At 34.1% G+C, this 19,529-nt stretch overlaps 2 protein-coding genes across 2 annotated transcripts; one reads left to right on the top strand and one right to left on the bottom strand.

Moving 5' to 3' along the window:
- Window positions 1-164: 164 nt before the first annotated feature.
- On the top strand, window positions 165-1,427 carry LOC139898937 (uncharacterized). Its single transcript, XM_071881741.1, has 4 exons — window positions 165-405; window positions 785-844; window positions 1,023-1,069; window positions 1,177-1,427. Exons 1-4 carry the CDS (start codon window positions 274-276, stop codon window positions 1,262-1,264), a joined length of 327 nt encoding a protein of 108 aa, XP_071737842.1. The 5' UTR covers window positions 165-273; the 3' UTR covers window positions 1,265-1,427.
- A 367-nt stretch (window positions 1,428-1,794) lies between these two features.
- On the bottom strand, window positions 1,795-4,754 carry LOC139898936 (transmembrane emp24 domain-containing protein p24delta3-like). The gene is made up of 4 exons (XM_071881740.1): window positions 4,406-4,754; window positions 2,771-2,980; window positions 2,243-2,319; window positions 1,795-2,083 (listed from the first exon to the last, which is right to left on the bottom strand). The coding sequence occupies exons 1-4, from the start codon at window positions 4,622-4,624 to the stop codon at window positions 1,939-1,941; spliced, it is 651 nt and encodes a 216-aa protein (XP_071737841.1). The 5' UTR covers window positions 4,625-4,754; the 3' UTR covers window positions 1,795-1,938.
- Between the last annotated feature and the right edge of the window lie 14,775 nt (window positions 4,755-19,529).

Here is a 19,529-nt window from a genome sequence, read left to right as displayed (position 1 = left end):
TCTACCGTACCGTTTATGGTGCATTAAGTAATATGCATGATAAACGGTAGATGTGTCAAAAACATGAGTGGACATATCATTGCTATGTTTAATTTGAACGTTATATATCCGATTAATAAAAAAATTTGTATGGGTGTGGAAGGGGTGTGATTTGAGCCATGAGTTCATTATCCACTTTCAATGCCAATGGTAGATCCCACAATATCATAAGATCATTCAAAAACCAACATCTTCTTGAACTTTTTTATCAAAAAAATAAATTGAATAAAAAAAATGGGTTCTCATATCCTCCCTTTTCATTGCTCACAAATGTATCCCCGGTCCAATTCCATTTCCATCTCTTTACAAAGAGGAAGTGTTATAACAACTCGTGCTTCAAAATCAAGTGGTTTTCCACTTACTTCTGTAAGTTGTCCATCACCTTTAGATCGAATTTAATTACTGGTTCTTTAAAAAGGTATTGTGTAGCAAAGTTGACATGGTCAGTACTCAACAAACATTGTGTAGCAAAGTTGGTCCTTTCCAGGGATTCACAAAACAAAAAGGGTGAAAAAAAATAAAATAAAGAAATCTATAACATCTGATAACTATGACACCTTAACAATCAGATATTTAGTAGTTAAATATGCATTAGATGAATTGTAGTAGTGTTTCATGTGCATTCTTTGGAACAGAGTGTTTCATGTGTATTAACTACTCGTATTAAGGGACAATTATCTCTCACACAAAAGATTTTAATAGTAACATTAAAAATAATACTCTATAATATAACTTTTTAATGCAGATTTTCAAGAAATGTGAAACCTGTGGAGGCCAAGGTGCCATTGACTGTGCAGGATGCAAGGTTTTAATTGATTCCTTTTTTTTTTATAATAAAATATGTATTAATCTCTAAGTTTAAAATGATAACTATTACATCTGTTAGTGTTAGTGCTAATAGTACTTGAATTAAACTGAAATATGAATTTTGTAATAATTAGGCATCACTTTAAAAATATTTGTGCTGTATTTTCTTGATATAGGGAACTGGAAAAAACAAGAAGAATGGAAATATCTTTGAGCGTTGGAAGTGAGTTAGCTTATTCTTCTATTTTTAATAAATTTTATTTATAAGTATTTATTTATTACTCCGTAATTATTAATATGACATGATTTAATATATTGAATAAAATACAGATGTTATGATTGCCAAGGTTTTGGGTTAAAGAGTTGCCCCGCCTGTGGTAAGGGAGGCTTGACACCAGAACAAAGAGGAGAACGTTGATCCCGTTTTTATATATATCTACAATCTACAAATACAAATATGTTACATTACAAGTCTACTACTACAAGTTTTGTATATGTATATTTCACTTTTTGTTATGTTTATGTCCATAATTGACTTAAACAATATACTCATTTTCAGTTATACAATTATTAGCTATCAATCTCCTTTTGTTTGGATAGTTGAATAACATCATAATTGAATGAATATATCGGGCATTTGGGCGATATTTGACTCGTTTCTTTTAAGTTGTGTTTTACAGCCTTATCGGTAAGACGTTTTAATTTCCTTATACGACGTTTCAGGTTTGAACCATTAAGCAAATATCATGGGCTAAGTACATAAGAGTCAAAGGTTGAGCAAAAAGACCTTTGTAACCCGTTTTATTCACCGGAGATAATATAGGACCCAAATGGGTACTACAAATCCTGATGTGGAAAAAAAAAAAAAAAAAAAAAAAAAAAATATGTAAAAAACTGATTAAAAATATTGCAATGAAACCATCAACAAAAGAAACATAAATGTAACTGAAAAGCAACCTGGTTGAATTACTTATGAAGCTAATATAGTACATGATGACAAATACAGTTTATATAATTTTCTACAAGTCTTCTTTCACATCTTATAATCTTTCCTTTTTCTAGCCTGTAATTATACAACTTATAGTTTTTATTTTAAATAAGTTTCTTCTTGCGGAAAAAACGTTGCAAGTACCACACCTGCAAAATAGCAGCACCGATACAAACACCAAGAGACACGATGCTAAACCACGCGACCCGAGCATTTGTCTTCTCACTCACTTCTCTCATCTCTGATTCTCTGTCGTTTCAACAAGTTTATAGTTTGATCTTATATGAGTTTATTTATAGTATATTTTATATCAAATGCAAAAGGAAAACATGAGTTTTTTTTGGAATAAACCAAATGATTACTTGAAAATAAGATAATAAGTTATTTAAGAAATACAAAGATGTGTACCTGTTCTTCAAAAAGATCAAATTTTCATGGATGGCTTCAACTGCACCTTCAAGTTTTCGCAATTCGAATTCAACACCCTAAAAAAAGAATTACAGGTAAACAAACACAGAAAACTGGAGGTGGCAATTTCGATCCATTTACTAATGAAATGGTCTATTGGGGTTGTGTTCTGTTTAAACTATAACGGGTTAAATTGGTAAAATAACAAAAAAGTGTGCTTAAAATTTCATCCAAAATTTTTTTAATGCATAAAACCTTTGAAATCTATTTATCCCAAAATTCAGATTGTGATTGAGATAATATAGTATTCACAACCTATATAATCGAACACTTTAACATATCATTTAAATAAATAAAAAAATATTAATGGACAAATAAGTGTTTGTCAATGAACCCAAAGGTATCCAACCTTTTGACCGGCAACGAAAAAGTAACCTGCTTAAACCGACCCGTTGACCGACCCACCCAATTGGCGACCTCCAAATCAAAGTATCTGTATAATAAACATTGCAGCAGATAATATTTTACCTCAATTTTTTCTTTCTTTGCAACAGACTCCCAATCTTTAGCAGCAATACCAATTCGCCAATCGAGACTAACTGATAACGCAGTATCTGGATGATTCCCGTCTACCCAAAAACATGCCTCGTAATTACCCGATTCCGTACTCGTAAATGCAAATTGACCATGAGTCATGTTCTCTTTGTGATGGAGAACGTTTCCATATGGCGAGGTCACCTGAATGTATAACATTTACTTTATTTCACTATCTGGATTTATTTTTATTAAAAAAAAAAAGATTGTTCAATTTTAAATCCAATTCCGTGGATGTAACAAATTCAAGTTTTCATCTTTCATATACGACACAAAAATAAGATCTTGATTCAATCTACTAATTATGAACCTACTATATGTCCACTTTAACTCTAAGGCTATCTATATGTAAATTGATTACACTTTATGACCAAAATTAAATCCTACTTCAAATTTTATATACTCCATATCTTCTTTAGTACTTATTAAAAGACTGCTATATAGCATACTTACACTTCACTTGTTACAAATTCAAACACACTATATTGTAACACTAGGTTTATATTGATGTTGTCATAACATTTCATTTTGGGGATAATGGGACGTTCTGTGCTCCCGAGAAGCAAAAAAGTATTCTCTGTTTTTGGGAAGAAGCTAAAACTTTTGCAGTGTGAAAAAAGAGCTAGAATTCCAAGAAATCAATACGAGAAAATGTATAAAAATCATACTTAATATAGTTTTTTTTAGGCTTAACAATAAACTAATATAACCTAATCTTCCATAAGATGTATTCATTTAACAAAAACTAATAGACTATTATGTACTAGAGCTTAGGAACCACAAACATAAAACATAATGAACTCCATAACCTAGAACAAACATAAATAACGTGTGAAGTTAAAATCTCTAGCTACAAAGAAGACGGGTTTTACAATGTTCTGTAAATGTGAAACTTGCTTTGTTTTGCAATCAACCCCTTGGGTACAGCCTATATTTTAAATTAACATCGATCAAATATAGTGCTGTCAAACATGAAAAATGAGATAATTTGGTACTAATTTACAAACATTGTTCAATTGGCAACACTACATGCCCCCATTTGATATTCAAAGTCAATATGTACTTAGTTTTTGTAGAGTAGTATCATCATTTGACATGTTCACCCTGGTTTCAAATTGAACAATCCGGATCCTACTGATATAACCAAAACTAAAATTCTCAATCATTTTACAACTTACTTAACCTGTCTTTGTTCTTTCAAAAATTAAATGTTGGTGGGTGAATATTATAACATCACTTATATTTTCCAGAGACATGCTTATCTTTAACAAAGTCTGTTCTTCCTTAACATTATCGTGTTCTTATTCTAAAGGCAGTTGTTAACTTGAACTTTTAAGCTTATCTTTAGCTCTGGGATGTAAATATACTTAATCCTGATATGAAAAGTAATTAGTAAAATTAAAAACAAAAATCAAGATCTGGGATATAACTAGTTACTTAAACAGTTAAACTACAACTACATCAAATAATAACAATAAAAATAATAACAAAAGACCCAAATCAATTAATTAATAAATAAATAAATAAATAAATAAATATAAAGAGTAAAGAGTTAGTAAGTGGGATTACCTTAACAGAAATAGTGGGAGTGGGATGAAGATGTGAGTCTGGTTTATTGTTGATTAAAGAGTAATCAGCAAGAACAACAACGTTGTTATGAATATCTTCAGAAACACACTTTGTTCCTGATGTAGGTAAATCTAACCATATACATTCTGCTGTTGTTATAAAATTGATTGCACACCAACAACATATGTAAACCACAACCGCCCACTTGTTGTCAGTCATTCAGTAATTTATTAGGTCAATCTTGTTACTGTGTTTTTGTTGAATGTTTGAAGAACAAGTAAAAGAAAGAAAGAAACTGAAGATCTGATCTCTCTCACCTTTTTATACCCACCCAATACTTTAACTAAAGTTTGTTTTTCGTCAATATATACGGCTAGCTGTACGATCGACTCACGGACTCGACCAGAATCGAGTAAAAGATTTTAACGAGGAGTTTGAGTTTAACGAGCTTAGAGCATAAATCGAGTAAAAGTTTGTTTTTCATGACGTGTCACTTTTACTTTTTATTTTGGTTTTTAAAAAAATTTTCTACTTATAATAGAAGGTATTTTGGAATAGAATCAATCTAATCTATCTATTCATAGAATATTGAGATGAATGGATTTTTCTGCTTTTGTGAGTGTTTAATAACTTGTCTTTATTCTAGGATAGATGAATGATTGTCTACATCTCACCTCTCTCTTATACTTCGCATATGCGAGATTGTGTTTTGTTGTTGTTGTTTGAGTTTAATGATAATATTGATTTCAAATTAAAAAATACGTAGTACTCTATATAATTCTTGGGCGAAATCATAAAAGGAAAAAATTTAAGATAGATTGAAAAGTTATAATTCTATTTTTATTTTCTTAAATAACAATAACATTAAAACAAAGTTTTTACATCAATAGATGAAAAGACGAACAAATATACAGACAAATCAAGAACACTGCGAGGCTCGATAGCAGTAAACAAACCATATAAATAAACCACGACAAACAACACTAAAAAACTAACAAATTGATCACAACTTACCCAACAACTGTTTTACCTATTTGAGTTTTTATGACCGGCTTAACTGCTGCATCAACCTTCAACCGAATAAGTTTCTTCTTCGCCCGATTTTCAATCGCATAAGATGACACCCTTTGTCGAAGAGCTACCAATCCTAATACTCGATACGGAAGGAGGGAGCGCACATTCCTCTCAAGACCATAAAAAAAATCAATATTTCGATCATGCTCAACCTCACAAACCTCATCAGGGACCCCAAAACATTCTTGCTCACAAACAAACCGGAAGAACCAACACCGAAAATGTTATAAGGCTCTTGATAATTCTAATAAATGACTATATGATATAACGACCCTCATTTTTCCATCTATATTTTCTTCCTCTTAATTAAGGCCCGAATAAATGATTTAAGTGAAATAAATAACTTTGATCCATAACTGACAAACTTTAAAAGTTATAAAACACACTAATTAACTTTGTGCAATAATTGACAAGTTAATAAAAGATGAAAATAATAAGCTAATTAACTTCCATGAACAAAATGTAAAACTCTAAAACTTGTAGCCTTTAAACATTTAAACTTTAACTTATAAGGAACCATTTTAACCAAGCAAAAGTACAAGGACTAAAATGAAAAAGTTCCAAACCCATCCTTGTTGCCCTAGCCGAATTTTTTTTAAAAAAAGGATGAAATAACCTTTTTGCCCCTCTAAAAATCGGCCACCATCACCACCTCCTTAAACCCTAACTTGTTTCCTAAGCACTCCTAAATAAACCCTAATTCTAGATCCTTCTAACCTCACCTATAAATAGAGACCTAGGCTAATGCTTTTCTTGTACCAAAATATTCTTATAATCCTCTCTCAAAATCACAATCTCCTCTCCCTCTCCTTTGTGGATTTCGGCCACCCTCACCACCACACCACCACCATTCGATTTTCAACAAAACCGAAACCCCACCACCATCTTTTGAAGTTTTGGTTATTTGCTTTTTGATTCCAGGTAATCTTCAAGTGATCTTCAAAGTGTTCTTGAGTTTTCTAGTGCTTGGATCTTCATCTTCAAGTGTTCTTCTTTTCTTTTTGTTAATCTTCATCCATCTTCAAGGTATAAGACTATAAACCTAAACTTGTTCATTCAATTCTTGTTTTGATTCATATTCATTCTTGATCATATACATACTTGTTCATGTAAAAAAAAAATATAATATACATATACATACACATACATACGGTTTTAAAAAAATGTTTAGATCTTAGAAACCCTAATGATTAACCAAGATTTTGTTAATGTTTAAAATGGTAACAAAATATATATATGCATATACCACATATACATATACATATAAAAAAAATATATGAACATATACAGATACGGCTATATATATATATATATATATATATATATATATATATATATATATATATATATATATATATATATATATATACACGACATATACATATACATAAACATTTATTAATCAAAACTCTAATACTACTTAAACTCTAAACTGTTGATGCATTTTCTGTAAGTCCCTAGACATCTATCCTACGTTTGTGATTAGTACTTCAGTTTATGGGCCACCGTGATCGCTCGTTATTATCCTATATATGTTTATATGTGGTTACAGGTACTGCAGGAACACGAAAAGGATAAGCTGACATTTCTAGACTCTGTCACACGTACGAGTGAAGTCTCACTCGTACGGGTGACAAGCTCATACGCACGGTTGAGCTGAGCTGAGTCATAAATCTAATCTGACTAAACATACATGAGTGAGTGATCACCCGTACGGCTAAGGCTGATCACTCGTACGAGTGATAGCTGGCACGCGCGGTTGATGCATCAGCAGAGGTATATAATGTGTTATGTTCTTCATTTTAGGTTAAGCCTCTCACACACACACATCACTCAGATCTGGTAACCCTAATCCGATTCTCTCTCAACCCAAATCACTCCAGTAGTGAATAATAGCTCTAGGCATTAATCTAATCACACAATCCTTGTTGTGGTTTGACTAATTTAATCCTAAAAAGCTCCTAATATTCACTAGTTATGGTTTGATTCACTAATTCCGCCTTTGTGTGAATTAAACCTGTTGATTTCGAAGTTCTTAGTCATGTTTCATCATTGGTATCAGAGCATTGGTTGTGATTTCAACATCATCTAGTGATTTTTGGTGATTAATGAGTTTATTATTTTGGGTTTTTGAGTTAAAAGTGATTTTGATCAAAAAGGAATCATTTTTACGTGTGTAATTGTAATTAGAGAGTGTGTTTATGTTAGTTTAGTGCTAATCCAGCTTGTGGATGAAGAAATTGAGGTTTAGCATCAATTTCTAGGGTTTTTGGGTGATTTTAGCTGAACAGCAACTCACACGAGTGGGTCAAAAATTTTGATCACACGCACGGTTGACCAGACGGTTGACTGTCACTCGTGAACTCATACGCACGGGTGAGCATAACCTTTTGAGGTTAAGTGACTAGTCTGATCACTCGAGTGATCAAGCGGTTGACTCTGACACGTACGAGTAATCACACGGGTGATCATCACTCGCATGTCTGAGACTTAGTGTTTGGTTCTTTTGCTTGATTTATCACACGTACGCTTAAGTAGTGACACGTACGCTTGATGTTGTTACACGTACGGTTGATACTATCACTCGTACGGTTGATATCCTGAACCGCACGGTTTACCTTTGGTAAAATTTTCAAAATGTTTAATTCAAACGATTACGCGTTGGCTGCACCGTTAGTTCAGAGCATTACGAACATGACTTAACGATTACTCCTTGCTGAGAGTGAATCAGGAAGTGGTACGAAATGTCCGAGGTTAATGAATATGGATAACTATTCTACTTGGAAGTCGAGATTTAAGATTTGGTCTGATGGTCAGGACACGAAGCGTTGGAAGTACATTGAAACCGAATTTCAATGGCCACGTTCACCTGTTACAAGTGAATTGTATACGTTACATAACATGCCTTCGGAAGAATGTGAAGAGTATAACTTGGAAAAGAAGATGTAGTGTAACTTGACAAGTGCTCTTGATGGTCCGATTTTCCATCAATTTATGTGTCATGATAACTCATTCAAGATATGGGAACTTCGTACTTTTAACGAAGGAAATACATCTTACAGAACTAGAAAAGGTTTAGAATTGAAAGCTGAGTTTGATCGTTTTCACTGGCAAGTTGGAGAGTCTATTACAGAATTGGTTGAAAGATATCGTCATTTGCTAGCTGAACTACACAAGCATGATATGACCATTGCTAAAAAAGACAAAGTAACATGTCTAGCTGGAGCATTACCTTTAGAATGGAATGGTTTCGTATTAACTATGAAAACCAGTGGAGAACTAGCTACTGCTACAGTGAACTCGTTTATTGCAAGACTTCAGGAAGAAGAACTAGAGTTGTTAAACAAAGTTAAGAAGTCTAAACAAGTTCAAGACACGAAAATGTATTGTCTAAATGGTTACACACCGCCTAAGTCAGCTCATGCACCATTTCAAACAGCTTTTGTTACGAACAATCAGAATATGTATGGTTTGAATGTTAGCAGTGCACCTTTTCAACAACCTTCGTATCCACAACAAGTTTCACCATGTTCTCTCAATACTCAATCACAGCCTACTTCCAATACTACAGAGTCATCTACACTGACTGCATCAGATGTTCTTTCTGCACTTAAGATTGAAAACTTGAGAAAAGCTGGGAAAGAAAAGATTAGTGAAGATATAGCTTTGCTGTCAAGCCTTGTTAATTCTTATGATAGTTATCTTGATGGTCGTGTGGGTAACATTCATTTAACAACAGAAGATTATCATCAACTTGATAAAGATGAAGCAGAAAAGATGGATATTATGTGGGGTATGGCAAATCTTGTGAGACGAGCTAGAGATTACGAAGAGCGAACTGGAAAACCGATCAGTCTGACCAAAGATACAAAACTGGGTTTTGATATGAATACTGTTACTTGTTACAACTGTGGAGAATTAGGTCACTTTTCAAGACAGTTGAAATGTCTCGTTCTTATTGATTAAAAACGTTCCATATTAATTGATTTCGTTGCGAAGTTTTGACCTCTATATGAGACGTTTTTCAAAGACTGCATTCATTTTTAAAACAAACCATAACCTTTATTTCATAAATAAAGGTTTAAAAAGCTTTACGTAGATTATCAAATAATGATAATCTAAAATATCCTGTTTACACACGACCATTACATAATGGTTTACAATACAAATATGTTACATCGAAATCAGTTTCTTGAATGCAGTTTTTACACAATATCATACAAACATGGACTCCAAATCTTGTCCTTATTTTAGTATGCAACAGCGAAAGCTCTTAGTATTCACCTGAGAATAAACATGCTTTAAACGTCAACAAAAATGTTGTTGAGTTATAGGTTTAACCTATATATATCAAATCGTAACAATAGACCACAAGATTTCATATTTCAATACACATCCCATACATAGAGATAAAAATCATTCATATGGTGAACACCTGGTAACCGACATTAACAAGATGCATATATAAGAATATCCCCATCATTCCGGGACACCCTTCGAATATGATATAAATTTCAAAGTACTAAAGCATCCGGTACTTTGGATGGGGTTTGTTAGGCCCAATAGATCTATCTTTAGGATTCGCGTCAATTAGGGTGTCTGTTCCCTAATTCTTAGATTACCAGACTTAATAAAAAGGGGCATATTCGATTTCGATAATTCAACCATAGAATGTAGTTTCACGTACTTGTGTCTATTTTGTAAATCATTTATAAAACCTGCATGTATTCCCATCCCAAAAATATTAGATTTTAAAAGTGGGACTATAACTCACTTTCACAGATTTTTACTTCGTCGGGAAGTAATACTTGGCCACTGGTTGATTCACGAACCTATAACAATATATACATATATATCAAAGTATGTTCAAAATATATTTACAATACTTTTAATACATTTTGATATTTTAAGTTTATTAAGTCAGCTGTCCTCGTTAGTAACCTACAACTATTGTCCACAGTTAGATGTACAGAAATAAATCGATAAATATTATCTTGAATCAATTCACGACCCAGTGTATACGTATCTCAGTATTGATCACAACTCAAACTATATATATATTTTGGAATCAACCTCAACCCTGTATAGCTAACTCCAACATTCACATATAGAGTGTCTATGGTTGTTCCGCAATATATATATAGATGGGTCGACATGATAGGTCAAAACATTGTATACGTGTCTATGGTATCTCAAGATTACATAATATACAATATAAGTTGATTAGGTTATGGTTGGAATAGATTTATTACTAACTTTCACGTAGGTAAAATGAGTAGTTTTTATCAATCTTGTTTTGCTCGCCATTTCTTCTTTTCTAATCCGTTTTGAGTGATTCCTGTGGCCACGGTTTCGTATTGAACTTAACTTTATGAATCTAAATATAAAAAATATAAGTTTATAGTCGGAAATACAAGTTACAAGTCGTTTTTGGAAGAGGTAGTCATTTTCGTCGAAAGAACGACATCTTGATGACCATTTTGAAAAACATACTTTCACTTTGAGTTTAACCATAATTTTTGGATATAGTTTCATGTTCATAAGAAAAATCATTTTTCCAGAAGTATAGCTTTTAAATCAAAGTTCTTCTTAGCTTTTAATTATCCCAACCAAAACAGCCCCCGGTTTTACTACGACGGCGTATATCCAGTTTTATGGTGTTTATCGTGTTTCCGGGTTTTAAATCATTAAGTTAGCATATCATATAGATATAGAACATGTGTTTAGTTGATTTTAAAAGTCTAGTTAGAATGATTAACTTTATTTGCGAACAAGTTTAGAATTAACTAAACTATGTTCTAGTGATTACAAGTTTATAACGTTGAATAAGACAGCTTTTTATGTATGAATTGAATGATGTTATGAACATCATTACTACCTCAAGTTCCTTGGATAAACCTACTGGAAATGATAAAAATGGATCTAGCTTCAAAGGATCCTTGGATGGCTTGAAAGTTCTTGAAGCAGAATCATGACACGAAAACAATTTCAAGTAAGATTTCCACTCGAAATAAGATTGTTATAGTTATAGAAATTGAATTAAAGTTTGAATATGATTGTTACCTTGTATTATAAAAATAACCTACTGTAAGTAACAAAGGTTTCTTGATCTTGGATGATTACTTGGAATGGATTTAGAAAACTTTGAAGTAAACTTGCAATCTTGGAAGTATTCTTGATTTTATGAAACTAGAACTTTTAGAATTTATGAAGAACACTTAGAACTTGAAGATAGAACTTGAGAGAGATCAATTAGATGAAGAAAATTGAAGAATGAAAGTGTTTGTAGGTATTTTTGGTCGTTGGTGTATGGATTAGATATAAAGGATATGTAATTTTATTTTCATGTAAATAAGTCATGAATGATTACTCATATTTTTGTAATTTTATGAGATATTTCATGCTAGTTGTCAAATGATGGTTCCCACATGTGTTAGGTGACTCACATGGGCTGCTAAGAGCTGATCATTGGAGTGTATATACTAATAGTACATACATCTAAAAGCTGTGTATTGTACGAGTACGAATACGGGTGCATACGAGTAGAATTGTTGATGAAACTGAACGAGGATGTAATTGTAAGCATTTTTGTTAAGTAGAAGTATTTTGATAAGTGTCTTGAAGTCTTTCAAAAGTGTATGAATACATATTAAAACACTACATGTATATACATTTTAACTGAGTCGTTACATGTAAGTGTTGTATTGAAACCTTTAGGTTAACGATCTTGTTAAGTGTTGTTAACCCAATGTTTATAATATCAAATGAGATTTTAAATTATTATATTATCATGATATTATGATATATAAATATCTATTAATATGATATATATACATTAAATGTCGTTACAACGATAATCGTTACATATATGTCTCGTTTCAAAATCATTAAGTTAGTAGTCTTGTTTTTACATATGTAGTTCATTGTTAATATACTTAATGATATGTTTACTTATCATAATATCATGTTAACTATATATATATCCATATATATGTCATCATATAGTTTTTACAAGTTTTAACGTTCGTGAATCACCGGTCAACTTGGGTGGTCAATTGTCTATATGAAACCTATTTCAATTAATCAAGTCTTAACAAGTTTGATTGCTTAACATGTTGGAAACACTTAATCATGTAAATAACAATTTCATTTAATATATATATATATATATATATATATATATATATATATATATATATATATATATATATATATATATATAAACATGGAAAAGTTCGGGTCACTACAGTACCTACCCGTTAAATAAATTTCGTCCCGAAATTTTAAGCAATTGGAGGTGTTGACGTATCTTCTGGAAATAAATGCGGGTATTTCTTCTTCATCTGATCTTCTCGTTCCCCGGTGAACTCGGGTCCTCTACGAGCATTCCATCGAACCTTAACAATTGGTATCTTGTTTTGCTTAAGTCTTTTAAGCTCACGATCCATTATTTCGACGGGTTCTTGGATGAATTGAAGTTTTTCGTTGATTTGGATTTCATCTAATGGAATAGTGAGATCTTCTTTAGCAAAACATTTCTTCAAATTCGAGACTTGAAAAGTGTTATGTACAGCCGCGAGTTGTTGAGGTAATTCAAGTCGGTAAGCTACTGGTCCGACACGATCAATAATCTTGAATGGTCCAATATACCTTTGATTTAATTTCCCTCGTTTACCAAATCGAACAACACATTTCCAAGGTGCAACTTTAAGCATGACCATCTCTCCAATTTCAAATTCTATATCTTTTCTTTTAATGTCAGTGTAGCTCTTTTGTCAACTTTGGGCGGTTTTCAACCGTTGTTGAATTTGGATGATCTTCTCGGTAGTTTCTTGTATTATCTCTGGACCCGTAATCTGTCTATCCCCCACTTCACTCCAACAAATCAGAGACCTGCACTTTCTACCATAAAGTGCTTCAAACGGCGCCATCTCAATGCTTGAATGGTAGCTGTTGTTGCAGGAAAATTCTGCTAACGGTAGATGTCGATCCCAACTATTTCCAAAATCAATAACACATGCTCGTAGCATGTCTTCAAGCATTTGGATCGTCCTTTCACTCTGCCCATCAGTTTGTGGATGATAGGCAGTACTCATGTCTAGACGAGTTCCTAATGCTTGCTGTAATGTCTGCCAGAATCTTGAAATAAATCTGCCATCCCTATCAGAGATAATAGAGATTGGTATTCCATGTCTGGAGACGACTTCCTTCAAATACAGTCGTGCTAACTTCTCCATCTTGTCATCTTCTCTTATTGGCAGGAAATGTGCTGATTTGGTGAGACGATCAACTATTACCCAAATAGTATCAAAACCACTTGCAGTCCTTGGCAATTTAGTGATGAAATCCATGGTAATGTTTTCCCATTTCCATTCCGGGATTTCAGGTTGTTGAAGTAGACCTGATGGTTTCTGATGCTCAGCTTTGACCTTAGAACACGTCAAACATTCTCCTACGTATTTAGCAACATCGGCTTTCATACCTGGCCACCAAAAATGTTTCTTGAGATCCTTGTACATCTTCCCCGTTCCAGGATGTATTGAGTATCTGGTTTTATGAGCTTCTCTAAGTACCATTTCTCTCATATCTCCAAATTTTGGTACCCAAATCCTTTCAGCCCTATACCGGGTTCCGTCTTCCCGAATATTAAGATGCTTCTCCGATCCTTTGGGTATTTCATCCTTTAAATTTCCCTCTTTTAAAACTCCTTGTTGTGCCTCCTTTATTTGAGTAGTAAGGTTATTGTGAATCATTATATTCATAGATTTTACTCGAATGGGTTCTCTGTCCTTCCTGCTCAAGGCGTCGGCTACCACATTTGCCTTCCCCGGGTGGTAACGAATCTCAAAGTCGTAATCATTCAACAATTCAATCCACCTACGCTGCCTCATATTCAGTTGTTTCTGATTAAATATGTACTGAAGACTTTTGTGGTCGGTATATATAATACTTTTGACCCCATATAAGTAGTGCCTCCAAGTCTTTAATGCAAAAACAACTGCGCCTAATTCCAAATCATGCGTCGTATAATTTTGTTCGTGAATCTTCAATTGTCTAGACGCATAAGCAATCACCTTCGTTCATTGCATTAATACACAACCGAGACCTTGCTTTGATGCGTCACAATAAATCACAAAATCATCATTCCCTTAAGGCAATGACAATATAGGTGCCGTAGTTAGCTTTTTCTTCAATAACTGAAACGCTTTCTCTTGTTCATCCTTCCATTCAAATTTCTTCCCTTTATGCGTTAATGCAGTTAAGGGTTTTGCTATTCTGGAAAAGTCTTGGATGAACCTTCTGTAGTAACCAGCTAGTCCTAAAAACTGGCGTATGTGTTTCGGAGTTTTCGGGGTTTCCCACTTTTCAACAGTTTCTATCTTTGCCGGATCCACCTTAATACCTTCTTTGTTCACTATGTGACCGAGGAATTGAACTTCTTTCAACCAAAATGCACACTTTGAAAATTTAGCATACAATTCTTCCTTCCTCAATACTTCTAACACCTTTCTCAAATGTTCACCGTGTTCTTGGTCATTCTTTGAGTAAATAAGTATGTCATCAATGAAAACAATGACAAACTTGTCAAGGTATGGTCCACACACTCAGTTCATAAGGTCCATGAACACAGCTGGTGCATTAGTTAAACCAAACGGCATGACCATAAACTCGTAATGACCGTAACGTGTTCTGAAAGCAGTCTTTGGAATATCATCTTCTTTCACCCGCATTTGATGATACCCGTAACGTAAGTCAATCTTTGAATAAACAGACGAGCCTTGTAGTTGATCAAATAAGTCGTCAATTCTCGGTAGTGGGTAGCGGTTCTTAATGGTAAGTTTGTTCAACTCTCGGTAGTCGATACACAACCTGAATGTACCATCTTTCTTCTTGACAAACAAAACAGGAGCTCCCCACGGGGATGTGCTTGGTCGAATGAAACCAAGCTCTAAAAGTTCTTGTAATTGGCTTTGCAGTTCTTTCATCTAGCTGGGTGCGAGTCTGTAAGGAGCACGAGCTATTGGTGCAGCTCCTGGTACAAGATCTATTTGAAATTCAACGGATCGATGTGGGGGTAATCCCGGTAATTCTTTCGAAAATACATCGGGAAATTCTTTTGCGACGGGAACATCATTGATGCTCTTTTCTTCAGTTTGTACTTTCTCGACGTGTGCTAGAATAGCATAGCAACCTTTTCTTATTAGCTTTTGTGCCTTCAAATTACTAATAAGATGTAGCTTCGTGTTGCCCTTTTCTCCGTACACCATTAAGGGTTCTCCTTATTCTCGTACAATACGAATTGCATTTTTATAACATACGATCTCTGCTTTCACCTTCTTCAGCCAGTCCATGCCAACTATTATATCAAAACTCCCTAACTCTACGGGTATCAAATCAATCTTAAATATTTCGCTACCCAATTTAATTTCTCGATTCCGGCATATATAATCTGCTGAAATTAATTTACCGTTTGCTAATTCGAGTAAAAATTTACTATCCAACGGCATCAATGGACAACTTAATTTAGCACAAAAATCTCTACTCATATAGCTTCTATCCGCACCCGAATCAAATAAAACGTAAGCAGATTTATTGTCAATAAGAAACGTACCCGTAACAAGCTCCGGGTCTTCCTGTGCCTCTACCGCATTAATATTGAAAACTCTTCCACGGCCTTGTCCATTCGTGTTCTCCTAGTTCGGGAAATTTCTAATAATGTGGCCCAGTTTTCCACATTTATAACAAACTACATTGGCATAACTTGCGCCGACACTACTTGCTCCGCCATTACTCATTCCGACACCATTTGTTCCTTTCATTCTGTTAACCCCTGGTCCGTAGACCTCACACTTTGCCGCGCTATGACCATTTCTTTTACACTTGTTGTAAAATTTGGTGCAGAAACCCGAGTGATACTTTTCACACCTTTGGCATAGCTGCTTCTGATTGTTGTTGTTGTTGTTGCGGTTATTATTGTTGTTGGGATGATTGTTGTAGTTGCTGTTGTTATTGTTGTTGTTGTTGTTGTTGTTGTTGTTGTTGTTGTTGGGCCATTTGTTGTAGTTGCGATTGATGTTGCGATTGTTGGGATAATTGTTGCGATTATTGTTGTAATTGTTGTTGTTGTTGTATTGGTGATTCTTATCACCATTTTCCTCCCACTTTCTTTTGGCTTGCTTCACATTGGCCTATTCAGCAGTCTGTTCTTTAATTCTTTCTTCAATCTGGTTCACTAGTTTGTGAGCCATTCTACATGCCTGTTGTATGGAGGCGGGCTCGTGTGAACTTATATCTTCTTGGATTCTTTTCGGTAATCCTTTCACAAACGCGTCGATCTTCTCTTCCTCATCTTCGAACGCTCCCGGACACAATAGGCATAATTCTGTGAATCGTCTTTCGTACGTGGTAATATCAAATCCTTGGGTTCGTAACCCTCTAAGTTCTATCTTGAGCTTATTGACCTCGGTTCTGGGACGGTACTTCTCGTTCATCAAGTGCTTGAATGCTGACCACGGTAGTGCGTAAGCATCATCTTGTCCCACTTGTTCTAGATAGGTATTCTACCATGTTAACGCAGAACCTGTGAAGGTCTGCGTAGCATACTTCACTTTGTCCTCTTCAGTACACTTACTTATGGCAAACACCGATTCGACCTTCTCGGTCCACCGTTTCAATCCGATCGGTCCTTCAGTTCCATCAAATTTCAAAGGTTTGCAGGCAGTGAATTCTTTGTAGGTGCATCCTACACGATTTCCTGTACTGCTAGATCCAAGGTTATTGTTGGTATGTAGCGCAGCCTGTACTGCAGCTATGTTTGAAGCTAGAAAAGTATGGAATTCCTCTTCATTCATATTCACGGTGTGTCGAGTAGTCGGTGCCATTTCCTTCAAAATAGTCAAATGGAACAAGTTAATCATACAGAATATTAAGAACAGTTAATAGTATTTCGTAGCATAATATGAACTCATTTATAAAAGCTTTTTCTTCATATTAGCGTTTTATAAGTTTAAATTCGGGTAGTACCTACCCGTTAAGTTCATACTTAGTAGCTAATATACAATTCAACTACTACAATTTTATATGAAAAACTGATTATAATAATATTTCGCGTTCAAACTTTTATACAATATTTTACAAACTTACAATACCGATTATTTTACATAAAGCATGAAATATAGCACACAATAACTTTGATACAAGATAGTTGTGAAGATAATTCTAGCTAGTACACAAGTCGTTCAGCAAAGGCAATAAAGACATGTAATTCATACGTCCAGAAACAAGTCATGCATTCTGGTTTTACTAGGACTACTTCCCATCCTTGGTCTTGTGGAACATAACCGTTATGGCCGTTGATAAGACAGCATGTTGTAACGTCGTCAAAGGGACGAGGGTTACGTAATGTCTAACAGTCCCGTAACAATCTAAAAACCTTGTTTCTCACCCCAACTACTGAGTTCGTTACTTGTGGAAATGTTTTGTTTAATAGTTGTAGCCCGATGTTCTTATTCTCACTTTGGTGAGAAGCGAACATTACTAACCCGTAAGCATAACATGCTTCTTTATGTTGCATGTTAGCTGCTTTTTCTAAATCATGAAGTCCTATGTTCGGATACATCGAGTCAAAATAATTTCTTAACCCGTTGCGTAAAATAGCACTTGGGTTCCCCGCAATATATGCGTTAAAGTAAACACATCGTAACTTATGAGTTTCTCAATGTGATATCCCCCATCTTTCAAACGAAAGTCTCTTATAAACCAAGGCATTCTTGGAACGTTCTTCGAATGTCTTACGAACTGATTTCACCGTAAATAATTGTGCTGAAGAATTCTGATCGACTCTAGACAAGATTTCATCAATCATGTCTCCGGGTAGGTCTCTTAAAATATTGGGTTGTCTACCCATTTTGTGTTTTTATACTGTAAAATAGACAAGAGTTAGATTCATAAAAAAATACTTATTAATACAAGCAATTTTTACATATATCATAAAGCATAAGCACACTATATTACATATATTACACCATACGAATACAACTATCTTATTCCGACTCGCTCCTTTTTTCTTCTTCGGTTTTGGTTCGTTTTGCCAAGTTTCTAGGGATATATGATGTTCCCCTAATACTAGCTGTCGTTTTCCATAACGGTTTAGAAAAACCTGGTGGTTTAGAGGTTCCCGGATCATTGTTACAACTTAAGGACTTCGGGGGTTGACGATACATATAAAGTTCATCGGGGTTGGAATTAGATTTCTCTATTTTTATGCCCTTTCCCTTATTATTTTCTTTTGCCTTTTTAAATTCAGTTGGGGTAATTTCTATAACATCATCGGAATTCTCGTCAGAATCCGATTCATCGGAGAATTGGTAATCCTCTCAATATTTTGCTTCCTTGGCGGAAACACCATTGACCATAATTAACCTTGGTCGGTTGGTTGAGGATTTTCTTTTACTTAACCGTTTTATTATTTTCCCCACCGGTTCTATTTCCTCCTCCGGTTCCTCCTCTTCCGGTTCTGATTCTTCTTCCGGTTCTGATTCTTCTTCCGGTTCCTCTTCGGGAACTTGTGAATCAGTCCAATATATATTCGACTCTTCGTTATTATTAGGTGAGTCAATGGGATTTGTGCTAGAGGTAGACATCTATCACACAATATCAAACATGTTAAGAGATTAATATATCACATAATATATACATGTTAATAATATATAGTTTCCAACAAAAATGTTAAGCAATCATTTTTAAAGAAAACACGGTCGAAGTCCAGACTCACTAATGCATCCTAACAAACTCGATAAGACACACTAATGCAGATTTTCTGGTTCTCTAAAACCAACGCTCGGATACCAACTGAAATGTCCCGTTCTTATTGATTAAAAACGTTCCATATTAATTGATTTCGTTGCGAGGTTTTGACCTCTATATGAGACGTTTTTCAAAGACTGCATTCATTTTAAAACAAACCATAACCTTTATTTCATAAATAAAGGTTTAAAAAGCTTTACGTAGATTATGAAATAATGATAATCTAAAATATCCTGTTTACACA

The sequence above is a fragment of the Rutidosis leptorrhynchoides genome, chromosome 3 (assembly GCF_046630445.1).
Source record: "Rutidosis leptorrhynchoides isolate AG116_Rl617_1_P2 chromosome 3, CSIRO_AGI_Rlap_v1, whole genome shotgun sequence".
Taxonomy (NCBI): Eukaryota; Viridiplantae; Streptophyta; class Magnoliopsida; order Asterales; family Asteraceae; genus Rutidosis; species Rutidosis leptorrhynchoides.
Note: the sequence above shows the minus strand (reverse complement) of the source record. Positions and strands in the feature narration are given on the sequence as shown.